The sequence below is a fragment of the Scyliorhinus canicula genome, chromosome 9 (genome assembly GCF_902713615.1).
Source record: "Scyliorhinus canicula chromosome 9, sScyCan1.1, whole genome shotgun sequence".
NCBI lineage: Eukaryota > Metazoa > Chordata > Chondrichthyes > Carcharhiniformes > Scyliorhinidae > Scyliorhinus > Scyliorhinus canicula.
Genome location: NC_052154.1, coordinates 93152179 through 93167100, shown reverse-complemented (window position 1 = coordinate 93167100; position 14922 = coordinate 93152179). Strand labels below are relative to the sequence as shown.

At 49.2% G+C, this 14922-nt stretch overlaps 1 protein-coding gene across 19 annotated transcripts in view; it reads right to left on the bottom strand.

The window, feature by feature from the left end:
* The window catches only part of dnaaf1 (dynein axonemal assembly factor 1), a 176868-nt gene that overhangs the window by 51928 nt on the left and 110018 nt on the right, over window positions 1-14922 (bottom strand). For all 19 annotated transcript variants that reach the window (XM_038807180.1, XM_038807185.1, XM_038807189.1 and 16 more), the window contains one exon: window positions 6999-7120. In XM_038807180.1, the coding sequence (XP_038663108.1) occupies window positions 6999-7120 (122 nt within the window). The remainder of the gene's footprint in view (window positions 1-6998; window positions 7121-14922) is intronic.

Genomic DNA, 14922 nt, shown 5'->3' with positions numbered 1-14922 from the left:
AAAATAAATAAATTAGACAATAAAAATAATGAAAAGAAAAACTACTTACCAGTCACTTACCAGGGTTAAAAAGCACCTCTGAAAAAGCACCTCCTCACACTCTGCCCCGAATTACCTCACTGCACCAAATTACCAAGTTGCAATCCCCACTCTAGATGAGTCTCACTCAGGATGTGTCTCCTGGAAAAGCGCTAGCTTACTGAGTGCGTTTTCTGTCTGCAGACCTCGGCTAATCGATGACTCAAAAAATACCTAAACTTCAAAGAGAAGAATACAATGTGCCCCTAAACAGGCCTCAGGTGATTGACAGATAACTGCCTCTCAGCAATTAGGGTGGGGGCAGCTTCAACCAATCAGACACTAAGCTACACACTGCACTTTTAACTGAAAAACAGCAGAATTAGATTTTCCACTTACTTTCCCTGATTTACCTCACTGCACCAAATTACCAAGTTGCAATCCCCACTCTGGATGAGTCTCACTCCGGATGTGTCTTCTGGAAAAGCGCTAGCTTACTGAGTGCGCTTTCTGTCTCTCTTTTATACAGACCTCAGCTAATCGATGACTCAAAAAATACCTTAACTTCCAAGAGAAGAATACAATGTGCCCCTAAACAGGCCTCAGGTGATTGACAGATAACTGCCTCTCAGCAATTAGGGTGGGGGCAGCTTCAACCAATCAGACACTAAGCTACACACTGCACTTTTAACTGAAAAACAGCAGAATTAGATTTTCCACTTACCTTCCCTGATTTACCTCACTGCACCAAATTACCAAGTTTCAATCCCCCACTCTGGATGAGTCTCACTCCGGATGTGTCTCCTGGAAAAGCGCTAGCTTCGGGAAGGGATGGTTTGGGGCTGTGTGGTGATTGGTTGGGATTTGTATCTTTTGGGTTTGAGGAATTACTGTGTTGGAAGTTTGGAAGGGAGCCTTTGTGTTGGTTTTCTCTGTGTTGGGGGGGGGGGGGCAGGGGCCACCTTGATAGCAAACATAAATTGGCTAGTGAACAGGATAGAGGTAGGGGAGGGCTTGCAGCCATTGGAACCTATATGGACAGTACGAATGGCGGGGGGGGGGGGAATGGGAAGGATACAGGGTGAGGTGGTTTGGAGACAAAGTGGCTGGGGAGTTTCTGGGAAGGGGAGAGGGGTAGGTGGCTGACGGTGACTGGGGGTAAGGCTGGGTTTCGCCTGTTGGGTGGGTACCGGAGTAGTGGCTATGATGGATAAGAGAAATGGCTATGATGGTGGGGGGAAGGAGGGAGCAATGGCTATGATGGTGGGGCGGGGTTGAGAGATGACCGGTACAGGTGGTGACATGGAACATGCGAGAGCTGGGTGTACTGGTGAAGCGAGCGAGAGTTTTCTCACATTTGTAGAGTTTGAAAGCAGATGTATTGGTCATTGGGAGGAGGCTGTTGGCTGGGGTGAGGACGGCAGTTTATTCTGCAATTGTTATCTCGAACCATGCTCCACATTGGGTGAATGTGGTCCTGGAAAAGGGGCTGGCACAGAGGCCTGCATGGATGTTGGACGTGGGGTTGCTGGCGGACCCAAATTATTGCACTAAAATGGGAATGGTGATTGGGGATCATGTAGGGTTTAATAGGAACAGCGAGGATTTGCCGTCAGTGGTGTGGGAAGTTGAAAGTAGTAGTGAGTGGCGAGTTCATCTCCTTTGAGGTTCAGATGACTAGAGAGGCAAGACAGGAGTGGTAGTGGTTGGTAGAGGAAATTTTGGAGGTGGATGGATGGATGGATGGAGGATCTGACTCCGGATCTTCTGGTGAGGAGGAAGGAATTACAGACGTGGTTTGACCTACATTCCACGGGAAAGGCGGTTCGGCAGTTGAGGCGGGTGAGAGGGGCCATGTACGAATATAAGGAAAAGGCTCCAGCTCCGCAGCATGTGGCGGTGAGAGAGATTGTTCAGGTTCTGGATAGGCCAAGGGAGCTGCTGGTGGCACCAGAGCGGGTGAATAAGGCATTTGAGGAGTTCTATAAGAATTTGTATAAGTCAGACATGAGGGAGTTTTGGGGGTGGTTGGAGTGTCCCGAAGTAGGGGGTGGGGGGTGGGAAAGAGGGCAGGATTGGAGGAGCCTGTGGGGTTAGAAGTGCGGGTGGCGATAGGGAAGATGCAGACGGTTAAGGCACCGAGGCCAGATAGTTTCCCAGTGGAAATTTATAAAAGGTTTCTGGATAGGCTGCTGCCGCATTTGGAGGAGATGTTTGAGGACGTGGTGGCTGAGGGGCCACTGCGGGTGACAATGGGAGATCCATTTCATTGCTGCTTAGAAAGGACAAGGACCCGGTGTGGGTCGTATATCAATATCTCTACCTGAATGTGGATGCCCAGATTTTGGTGAAGGTGCTGGCGCTCAAGTTGGAGCATTGTCTCCCGAAGGTGATTGGGGAGAATCAGATGGGGTTCGTAAAGGGCAGGCAATTGTAGTCAAATAATAATAATATAATAATAATATTCGCTTATTGTCACAAGTAGGCTTCTTCTCAGGCAGAAGGGAGGGAGTTGGAGGTGGTAGTGGCACTGGATGTGGAGAAGGCGTTTGATTGTTGGGAGTGGAGCTATTTGTTTGCAGTGTTGAAGAGGTTTGGGTTTAAGTCTAAGCTTGTGGTGTGGGTGAAATAATGTATAAAGATCCAGTGGCGTGTGCGTGCACTAATGAGATGAACGCAGGGTACTTTCCATTGTATGGTGATAGATTATTGATTTATTCATGGTTTTAGGTGCTAATTGAATGCAGAGCAGATGAATGAAATTATTAGAAAGGTCTTGACTGTGGGAATACAGCCATTGTTTCAGATAATGAATAAACGATTGAACTCGTGTCTTGATTGTGGGAATCTAGACATTTTTCAGTGAATGTTTCATACAATGAATTGACCATTGTATTTCAGCGTATTCAGCAATAATAATGTATCAACTAATTAGTTACAGCAAGGTATACGGCGAGCTGTGAACAAAACCAGGAGGTCTCATCTGAGAATTAGAAACCAATGAGAGTAAATGGAGGATTAGCCCAGAGATAGGAATTCCCTTAAAAGTAGGACCTCGTGGCCGAGATCTTGTTCCTGAATTCTTGCCTTTCTGAATTCATGAATCATCTATCCGTTTGTTTGTGTTTAAACGGTTTTGTTCAAATGGATGTCTGTTACTTAGAGAATTATTTATTAATCAAACATTGGCCATTACTTAATATTGACTGGTGTCTATCAAAGCTAGCTCAGCATCTTCGTGCGCAGTTTCATGAAAAGTACTGAATATGTTTCTCATGCCACAGCTGTATACCTTGCTGTAACTAATTAGTTGATACATTATTATTGCTGAATACGCTGAAATACAATGGTCAATTCATTGTATGAAACATTCACTGAAAAATGTCTAGATTCCCACAATCAAGACACAAGAGTTCAATCGTTTATTCATTATCTGAAACAATGGCTGTATTCCCACAGTCAAGATTTTTTTATGGTTTTATGTTTCCTGTTTTTTTTGCCATGTGCCCTTTTATGTATTGTTTGATATTTTGTTTCTAAGTCTTGATTTGGTTCTTAAGTGTATTCAAGTGAATAATTAGCAATAAAGTTGTATTTTTGGCACCTCCGACCAACCGGACTAAAGACTCTCATCGGAAAGTAAAATAAGTGCCCTAAAAATAGAGAAATGAGGCAGGGGTGCCACATGTTCCTCTTCTGTTTGCGCTGGCTATAGAGGCCTTTGCTATTGTGCAGGGGTGCTCTGATAAATGAAGAGGGATAAGTGAAGGGGGTGGGGTGGAGAATAGGGTGTCCCTGTATGTGGATGATCTGTTGCTTTATATCTCCAAACTAGGCTCTTCAGTGGGGAATTTAGGGCAGCATGGTAGCACAAGTGGATAGCACTGTGGCTTCACAGCGCCAGGGTCCCAGGTTCGATTCCCGGCTTGGATCACTGTCTGTGTGGAGTCCGCACGTTCTCCCCGTGTCTGCATGAGTTTCCTCCAGATGCTCCGGTTTCCTCCCACAGTCCAAAGACCTGCAGGTCAGGTAGATTGGCCGTGCTAAATTGCCCTTAGTGACCAAAAAGGTTAGGAGGGGTTATTGGGTTACGGGGATAGGGTGGAAGTGGGTTGGTGCAGACTCGATGGGCTGAATGGCCTCCTTCTGCACTGTAATTTCTATGTTCCATAATGGAGCTGCTGAGGAGATTTGTTTTTTTTCAGGTTACAAGGTAAATTTGGGAAAAAGTGAGTGTTTTGTGGTGTCTGCTCCAGGGGCGGGAGTTGGGGTGGGGAGTGCAGGTGGCTCGGCTCCGTTATTTGAACTTCACAAGTCTGGTGGGCAGGATCAAGGAGGATTTACTGAGGTGGGATAGCCATCCACTATCGTTGGCAGGCCGGGTGCAGGGGGTTAAGGTGAACATTTTGTCGAGATTTTTATTTTCATTTCAGTTCCTGCCAGTCTTTCTGCCTCAATTATTTTTTATGGGGGTGGAGAGGTTGGTCTCACGTTTGTACGGACAAGTAAGGTGGTAAGGATTAGAAGGATGGATCATCAGAGAGGACGCCTGGCCCTTCCGAACCTATTATTGGGCGGCGAACGTTGAGAAGGTGCAGGTCTGGAGTAGGAGGATGAAGGCTTTGTGCATGAGGATGGAGGATGGAGACAGGCTTTTGAAAGGGGTCAGGGTTGCAGGCGCTGGCAATGGCACCTTCTCCAATTTGCCCCAGGGAAGTATTCGGGGAGTCGGGTGTTGGTGGCCAAGCTGAAAATATGGAGTCAATTTTGGCAGTATTTTAGGTTGGAGGCGGGGTCAAAGCTGATGCCGATCCGAGGGAACCATGGGTTTGAGCTAGTGATGATGGATGCTAAGTTTATGGAATGGAAGGAGCGAGGGGTGATGGAAATGAAGGGTTAAGGCCATGTGGCAAGAGGAGTTGGGGTGGAGCTCGAGGAGGAGCTGTGGTGTGAGGTGTTGCGGAGGCTGAATGCCTCAACTTCGTGCACAAGGCTGGAGTTGAGACAGCTAATGGTGGTGCATAGGGCACATCTGAAGAAGTCGAGGATGAGCCGGTTGGAGGAAGGGGTGGAGGATACTTGTGAGCGGTGTGGGATGGGCCCTGCCAATCATGTACATATGGTTTGGTCCTGCCCGAAGTTGGAGATCTTTTGCAGAATGTTCACCAGCACCATGCCGGCGATCTTGCATGTGGATTTAGACCCCAGTCCCCTGGGGCCATATTGGGACGTTGGAGTTGCAGATGGGACCGGGACAGATATTTTAGCCTTCGCCTTGTTGATCTGTCGCAGGTGGATTCTGTTGGGGTGGAGGGCAATTTTGCTTTGAGGGGGATGAGTGAGGAGTTCCAAAAGAGATGGGGTTTGTTTATAGTACATTTCAAGGAGCTGGTTACTGTCAGCTGCTAAGGGAGAAGGGTGGTAAGGTGGGATGGTTGGTTAGGGTGTCAGGGGCGGGTGGATTTGGGGATTTGTGTTGGTTTTACTTTGTACTATTGTGTGCTTTGTTAAAAAATTTAAATAAAAATACTTTAAAAAAAGAAAAGGACAGGAAGATTCTAGAGTAAAAATACTAAATTGGAGGATGGTGAATCTAATGGGCTGAGAATAGGTGGATCGAAATCAAAGATTGGAAGGAAAACTGTAATGAAACAAGCTGTAGTCAAGGTACATTACCACAAAGGGGAAAGGTAGGACAAACAAATCCAGAGACCCCTGGATGACAAAAGAGATAGACGGAAAGATGATGTACAAAAGGGTGCATGACAGATACCAGGTTGCTAATACAATTAAGAGCCAGGATGCATCTACAAAGTCCAAAGGATAATGAAAAAGGAAATAGGAGGCAAAGCAAAGCCACCAAAAAACGCAATAAAAATGGTCAAGAGGCACATCAATAGTAAATAGTTGGTAAGGGTAGGGGCTAGCGATGAAAGACCAAAAAGGGGATCTATACATGGAGGCAGAGGGCATGGCATATGAATACTTTGCATTTGTCTTTAGCAAGAAAGAAGATGCTGCCAAAGAAATATAAAATAGGAGGTAGGGGAGACATTTGAAGAGCTGAAGATTGATAAAGAGAGGATATTAGGAAGCGGGGCTGTACTTAAAGTCGATAAGCCACCAGGACTTGCGGGGATGTATCTGAGGATGAGGGAAGTAAGGGAGGGATTTGCTGCGGACCTGAGAATTAAAAGTGTCATGCTTCTGCTCAGAAAATGGTGTAAAGCTAAGACCAGCAACTACAGGCGAGTCAGTTTAACCACAGTGGTGCAAAAGCTTTTGGAAATGATAATCTAGAACAGGGGTGGGCAAACTACGGCCCGCCAAAGGTCTTTATGCGGCCCACCAATATCAAGTCATAAAAAAAAATAAAAAATTAAACTAAGGTTAATGGGAGGGAGGGGGGGGGGGGGGGCTGTTGGGTTACTGGTATAAGGTGGATACGTTGACTTGAGTAGGGTGATCATTGCTCGGCACAACATGTGTTTCATGTGAAGTTTCTACTTTAAAATATTAATTAATAAAAATTAATTGCTGTTTTTCTTTAAACTGAGTTACTTTGTTTTTCAAATAAATATGGTTCATGTAAAGTTTCTACTTTAAAATATTAATTAATAAAATTTTCTTTAAAAACCTTTTATTTTGGCTATTTTAAATAATAATTATTTTACTTTATATACTATGCGGCCCTTTAAAATTGTGAATTTCTGAATGTGGCCCTTGCACAGAAAAGTTTGCCCACCCCTGATCTAGAACAATTAGAACAATCTAGTACAAGGGTTTACTAATTACAGGAAGCCAGCTGAATGGCCTATTTCTGTGCTGTACCTATCGTATGCTTAATCTACCCACTATAACTGCACAGCAATGGGGTCCACATTTGGCCTGTTAAATGGATAATTCTTACAACTTTTCTATTAGTTCTAGCAGAGAGCAAAAGTGACTTTAGATAGCCAGTGTGTTGCTCAGACACCTACCTGTCTTTTGGAAAGACTGGCCTATCATCCAGGAACGTTAGCTGATGCAGATGCACAATAAACATCTTCCTGTAGTTAGCGATTTTCTTAATGACGTCATTGCCCATCAGGTTCAACACATGCTGTGAAAGCAGAGTGAAAAACAGGCTTTAGAAAGGACTCAGGCAGCACACCAGGCTGCAGTGTCTCACTGCTTCCAGTGCATCTGAAAGACACACACTCACAATAATCAGAGAATCAGCCCACAAATATTTTAGTGAAGTTATTTTAAAAAAACTATATTCCATAACAAATCTTCCAGTATTTCTGGCACCTTGGGCGGGATTCTCCGTCCAGCAACGGCGGAATTGCGTAATACGATTGGGCGGGGAATTGTGCGCGAGTTATAAACCATGGCTGATGTTGGGCACCCGCTGGAATGCCATGCTCCGGTGCCTCGACAGCAGCATCAATACATTCTACTCTGCACGCACAGTAAATGCCATTGGCATATCATTACCGGGGTTGACCCGACATTCCCGGGGGTCACATGATATTCCACCTCCACCAGGAGGAAGCATCGACGGCAAGGTTCATTTGTTGGGGTTTTTAAAAATCGGGAAACAGGTGAAGTGGAGCTGCCGGGAGGAGCTTTGGTGCTCTTGGCACCATGTGCATTGCTGTGCTAAGTTCTCGATCTCTGCGTCTATTCCGTGCCACCACACGTAGCTTCGGGCCAACATTTTCATTTTAGAGACTCCAAGGTGTCCGCTGTGGAGGTCTTGCAAGATTGCCTGGTGGCCGCGCTCGGGAATGACCACTCGGGAACCCCACAGTACAATGCAATCTACCACGCTGAGTTCGGCAACTCTTGTGGTAAAAGCACGTAGATCTGCTGGGAGGGTGCGATGCTGGACTCCGTACAGCAGTATGTGGTGGACCCTGGCTAATAATGGGTCTGTCTGTGTCCATGCCTTTAATTGGACCGCCCTCACAGATAAATAGTCCATAAAGTGGAGAGCAGTGATCACCTCGTCAGACACTGTTGGCGTTGGCATACTGGTGAGCAGAGGGTGGCATGCGGAATCTTCGTCCCTGAGCAATGTTCCAAGACGTACTCATATGCTGCCGAGAGCAGAGCATAAAGCTGAATGCGGGCGGATGCCACTGCGGGGATGGCTCTGTCCTCATTGTACAACCCTAATAAGGGCTTTTGATCCGTTAAAGCTGTGAGCATGTGTTCACAGACATACTGATGGAATAGCTTTACTCCTAAAACCAGCACCAAACCTTCTTTCTCTATTCAAGTGTAATTTCGCTCATCGGACGCCAAAATGCGTGAAGTGAACGCTATGGGCCGCTCCGTACCGTCGTCCATCCGGTGCACAAGGACTTCCCCGATGCCATAGGGTGAGGCATCGCATGTTAGCAATAAAGGTTTTGACGGTCGAAGTGCGTCAGCAGATCTGACGATGATAGTCATTGCTTTGCATCGTTGAATGCTGTCTGCTATGGCGGGCCCTTCTTTAACAACTGGTGCAGCAGGGCCAATACCGTTACCAAGTCCGGGATGAACTTGCCATCATAATTTATAAAGCTCAAGAAAGAACGGAGTTCTGTTTGATCCTTTGTCACGGGTTTGTCGGATCATCCACACCTTATATTATCCACTGAATGTAACCCGTTTCTGTCCACCCTATAGGATAAGTAGACTCCCTCTTTCGCGTGGAACACGCATTTTCCACGCCGTAGGTGGACCCCAACTGCCTTGAATCACATGTCCCCCAGGTTTTGATGTGTTCCTGGTCGGAGGGACTGGTGATCAATGCGTCATCCAGGTAAACTGCTAACTGTGGGAACTGTTGCACGTTTTGCTATGGGTGTAAAACGCGTTTATTGGGGTGTATTAACTTGCCTCTGTTAAAGGCCGTGTGCTTAACACCACTAGGCTCTGTCTATGTATCTTTCAGCTCAGGAGTCGCCAGTTGCCGTATAGACAACTCACAGATATCTCAAGGTCAGGTTCAAAGTAATAAAACGATACACCGATTAGTAAGTTCCAAACGATCAATATTTATTATACAATTATAATAAATACGCATGCACACACTAAGGGACTAAGCTATGACTAAACTAAGCAAACAGAATACTTAACTACACAGGAACAGGCAAGGTCAGGGAGCGAGGCCTTCGTCCCGGTCTTGGTCTGCAACCTTCAGAAAGCGTGCTGGTCACTGGGGGTCTAGCGGGCTTGGTTCGCGTAGCGGGCGTCGTATTGGCACTTACGGTTCGGCGGCTGGTGCTCAACGGCTGGAGTCAGGATACACGTTCAAGGTCTTGGTCAAAGCCGGAGCACGAAACAACAGACAGGACCATGTGTGGGGGTCTATTTTTATAGGGGTCCCCAATGTCCTTGCCTTTTCCTGGGCGGGCTTTACCTTCAGGTATCGATTGGATCGCTTCCAATCGATATCTTTTGAATTCCTCCAATGTGAGGGTCTTTCTCGATGGTGGGGGCGGTTTCTATAGTGGATACTTCTGGTGCCGCTCTGTCTGGACATCCACTTAAAGTATCTTATTCAAACCCAAATGTTGCCATTGTGTGTGCCTAGATCTGGACTGCCTCATTAGTATGTAAAACGTTCTGCCATTATCACCTTTGGTTGGAGATCTTCCACCTGGCCAGAAACTGGTTTTGCTGCTTGCAAAATGCTAATGAGTGTTTGCAGGCTGTTTGCCTTGGCTAAACTGTTTTTCCCTGCAGTCTTAGCGATTCTCCATTTTGTTTGGTTCAGTGTCCATTTTAGGTGGCTACAGTGGCTACAGAACCCTCAGAGGATATTCTCTATTATACTTTGGAATTTGGCACATGCTGAAGAAACTCCGAATGGCAGTCTGGTGTACTCATACAAACCGCTGTGTGTTGATGGTTGCATATTTTCACGAGGCCGGGTCCAGAACTAATTGAAGATAAACGTGGCTCATGTCGAGCTTGGTGAAAGTACGTCCTCCGCTGAGCTTCGCATATGGATCCTCAATCTTCGATACCAGATAACGATCCAAACGGGACGCTCGATTGTCACCTTATAAATATCCGTAGGGATCGGTGCCACAGCCCCAGCTATTCACAATGATTTAGATGAGGGAACAAATTGTAATATCTCCAAATTTGCAGATGACACCAAGTTGGGTGGGAGGATGAGCTGTGAGGTGGATGCAAAGATCCTTCAGTGTGATTTGGACAAGTTGAGTGAGTGGGCAAATGAATAGAAGGTGCAATATAATTTGTATAAATGCGAGGTTATCCACTTTGGTAGAAAAATAGGAAGGCAAGACTATTATCTGAATGACATAAATTAGATAAGGGGAATGTGCAAGGAGACTTGGGTGTCCTCGTACACCAGTCACTGCAGGCGGTAAAAACGCCCTCATTGCAAGAGTACAGGAGCAGTGATGCCTTGCTGCAATTATCTAGGGCCTTGATGAGGGCACACCTGGAATATTGTGTGTAGTTTTGGTCTCTTTATCTGAGGAAGGATGTTCTTCCTCCAGAGGGAATGCAGCGAAGGATTACCAGACCAATTCCTGGGATGGCAGGCTGATATATGAGGAGAGATTTAGTCTGTTAGAATTGTATTGGCTGGAGTGCAGAAAAATAAAGGTAGATCTCATAGAAACCTATAAAATTCTAACAGGACTAAACAGGGTGAATTTAAGAAGGATGTTCCCGATAGGATGTCCAGAACCTGGATTCACAATCTGAGGAAATGGGGGAGGCCTTTTAGGACAGAGATGAGGAGAAACTGCTTCACCCAGAGAGTGGTGAGCCTGTGGAATTCGCTACCACAAAAAGTAGCTGAAGTCAAAACATTGTGGGCGGGATTCTTCATCCAGTGGCTACAGAATTGTGAGGCACGACCAGGCAGAGAATTTAACGTTAGTTGAAAAGTGACACCAGCGCCGGGTGCCTGACGGAATGTCATGCTCCAGTGCCTCGACAGCAGCGTGAATACGTTCTATGCTATACATACAGTAAACGGTGTTAGCATACCATTAACAGGCCCGTACCGGTATTCTCCAGGGCTCCCATAACGCTCCGCCTCTGCCAGGAGGATTACCAATGGCAAGGTTCTCTTGCGGTTTACAAAATCGGGAAACAGGCACAGTGGCTACTGAGGGAGAGCGGGGGTAAAGGACATGTTCTCAGAGGCACGAGAGTGGGCTGCTGGGCGTGGGGGGGGGTTGGGCTGAGCCGGAGGTGGCAAGGGGTGTTCAGATAATGGGCCATGAGGTTGGGGTGTCCCCTCAGGACTGGGGTGTCCAGGTACAGACTGCCATTGCTGCAGCCTGCAAGGCAGCCATTCTGCTGTGCATCCCATTGACCGCCCACTGTGGGCAGTGGTCGCACAGAGCGACACCGGCAGTATGAGTAGCCCCGCCACAGCCCCTCCCTGTACCCTCCTCCTCATCCTACCATACCCCTCTACCAAACCACCTCAATCACAACTGGGCATAAGTGCCACCCTGCCGGCGGAGCATCATGCAGCCTACCCAAGGGGGCACCCAAAGAAGTGCGCTGGATGTGGACCGTAGAGCATACCGCTGGCAAGGGTAGCGCCAGCCATAAGTATCTCTGCCAGCAGGGATGGATGCCAGGGCCAGAGTCTCCTACAGTGCCGGGCAGAGTGCCGGGGGGACAGCCGGGGATTGGTGTGGGCACGGGAGAGGAGGGAGGGAGAAGGAGTACATGCTCAGGCAGCGGCTGCAGTGCAGGCCAACGTGTATCCTGTTGGACCTGGTTGGGCACAGTGATACGCATTGTGCTAACATGTTTACCTTTCACCCCCTGCAGATGATGGATTTCAGAATCCAAACAGGAATATTTGGCATTTGCCTTGCCACCACAGACCTGGGGATGCACTGAGGCAATACGATGAGTTGCTCGGGGAAGGCCCTGCAGCGGTGGAGCTTTCCCCAGCGGAACAGGAGACAGCTGGTGAGGGTGGAGTGCCACCCGCCCGATAGGCCGAGGAGGAGCTGGGAAGGAGGCACCGCAACAGGCCTCCTGTGTACCAACAGCTCCCATCTTTTGAGGACCTGCCAGACCAGGCATGTCGTTGAAGACTCTGGCTGAGCAGGTGGACCGCACGACATATCTGCCAGATCATAGCGCTCCTAGAACCGCAGGGATATGGGGGGAGGACAGCCACTCCCGGTGGCCGTCAAATTGACAGTCACCCTGAACTTTTTCACCACAGGGTCCTTCCAGGCATCGAGTGGGGACCTGTCTAGAATTTCGCAGATTTGGTGCACAGGCACATCAGCGCCATCACGGAAGCCTGGTATGCTCAGTCGGCATAATATATCCACTTCAATCTGGACCGAGCCCACCAGGATTCCCGGGCAGTGGAGTTCGCTGCCATCGCCGGAAAGCCCCACATCTAGGGGATGATCACCGGGATGCATGTACACCTACGAGCATTACGAGCGCAACGAGCTGTTGGTACACAGGAGGCCTGTTGCGGTGCCTCCTTCCCAGCTCCTCCTCGGCCTATCGGGCGGGTGGCACTCCACCCTCACCAGCTGTCTCCTGTTCCTCTGGGGAAAGCTCCACCGCTGCAGGGCCTTCCCCGAGCAACTCATCGTATTGCCTCAGTGCATCCCCAGGTCTGTGGTGGCAAGGCAAATGCCAAATATTCCTGTTTGGATTCACAAACCGAAAGAACTACCGCTCCATGCAAGTGCAGCTGGTGTGTGACCACAAGATGCACATCATGCACCTCTGCGCCCAATATTCAGGCAGCGTGCATGACGCCTTCATCCTGACATACTCAACGGTATCCGATACATTCGCGGTGCACCCCCGGGCTCTTGGCCAACGGGCTATCTGCTGCAGTCGTGGCTGATGACGCCTATCCGAGGCACAGACCAAGGCATAGATACACTACCACGACTCCCATGCCGCGACCAGGGCCGTGATCGAGCAGTGCAGCCATGTCCTGAAGATCAGTTCAGGTGCTTGAACCACTCTGGACGGTCCCTCCAGTATAGTGTTGGGAGAGTCTCCCACATTGTGGTGGTCTGCTGTGTCCTCTACAGCAAAGCGCAGCAGAGGGTGGCATGCTGTAGGAGGAGGATGAACACCAGTCCTCGTCCAACTAGGAAGATCATAGGAATTGGGAGCAGAAGCAGGCAATTCAGCCCTTCGAGCCTGCTGCGCCATTCAATCAGATCATGGCTGATCTCTTCTTGGTCTCAAATCCACCTCCCTACCTGTTCCCCATATCCCTTTAACCGTTTTCTATCAGATATATACCTATCTCCTTCTTTAAACCATTGAAAGGATGCGGAGTTTGGTCAGGATGGGCAGTGATTGGGGCTCGGGGAGGCACAGGAGGACACACAACGTGTGCACCAGGGCCACCACGCACAGGACGCTCTAATCGCCGACAGGTTCACCGACTGGGGGGCCTGACTGATGGCGGCATGAACATCCCGTCCCAATCCCACAAGCCCCCACAGCTGCCAACCCCCTCTCAAATCCATCCTCCCTCCACCAACCACCCCACTCCATGATTCCTACCTGCCTCAAAACAGGGTGCAGGCCCTGGGATTGCCAGTAACAACAGGTCTGGTCCTTGGGATAGAGGATGATGACGACCCGCTCTGTGATGAGCTCTGGTGTTCCTCATCGTTTGAAAATGCCTGACTCCTGCCCATGGAAGCACTTTCCACCGTCCGCCTGGGTGATTCCTGCATGTGAACAGGCCATTCCATCACACAGTCCCATTGAACCCTTGGGGTGGCAGAGGTGGGGATGGTCTCCGGGGCGGTGTGGGGGGCTGGGAGCGGGCAGGAGGTGGAAAGGAGGAGGAGGGAGGGGTTATCGAGGCAATGTGTGGTGGCTCACCTCCAACAGCTGCTCAACCACCCCCGCACCCCTTCCCCCACTCCGCCAGCTCCCCCTTTGCAGCCAGCCGAGGCTAGCCCATCCCTCACACCCTTCAGAGTAACGAGGCAGGTTGGAACATTTGTGAACAGGTGTTTATTGTGAACAGGTTTCGACAGGCTTACCGAACATCATCCTGTGCGCTGCATCCATGCCAACTTAACTGGTGTCTAACTTTCTGGCCTTACGGTCCCTTACACTTCTTCCAGGTGGTTCCCAGGACGGGACATCAGGGGTGGCTGCAAGTCCCTGGGGTTGGGCCGCCCTCCGCCTTCTTGCGGGTTCCTTCACCCGCTGATGTACCGTTGCACTAGATAGTGACCCCCCCTTCATTGTAATGCCCAACCGAGGGGACTGATTCAGGGATGGTGGACGGCGTTGGAGTCAGTTGTGACGTAAAGTCAGTGCCGTCCTTGGACTGGTGCTCTGGGGTATTGCGGATTGGAGTTCGGGGGGCTCGCGTCTCTGCCTGGCCCCACCTCATTGTTCGACCTGTCGTGAGGTTGTGACCGGGCGTGGGGCTGGGGGGCGGGGTACTCACCTTGTTGCCAGGTGATCCTGCAAGACACAAGGCATGACTCATTGTTGATTCACGGGTTGGAGTGGTGTGGAGGTGGTGGGGTGCTGGGGTTAGGGTGGTGGAGGGGTGGTGTGGAGGTGATAGGGTGCTCAGGGTGTGCTGCCACACGTGCCATTGGGACACCTCAACTTTGTTCCCTGATGCTGACCTCCACCTTGGTGATGGCCCGTTCGCCAGACCCACCGATTAGGTCTAAAGCCCGCCGCTCTGCAACGGTAGGGCACCGCAGGTTTGGCAGGCCCCCTCTAGTCTTCTCTCTCTCCGTGGTGTGGTTATGCGCCGCCTTCTCCTATTTTGGGGGCGGGTGGGGGGAAGAAAATGCACAATGTTAGGCAGTCGGACATGGACAGCACAGTGGGTGGGCAGCTAGTTGCCTGAATGTGCAGGGCATTCGGCCACGGCAGGCAGTATGGGTG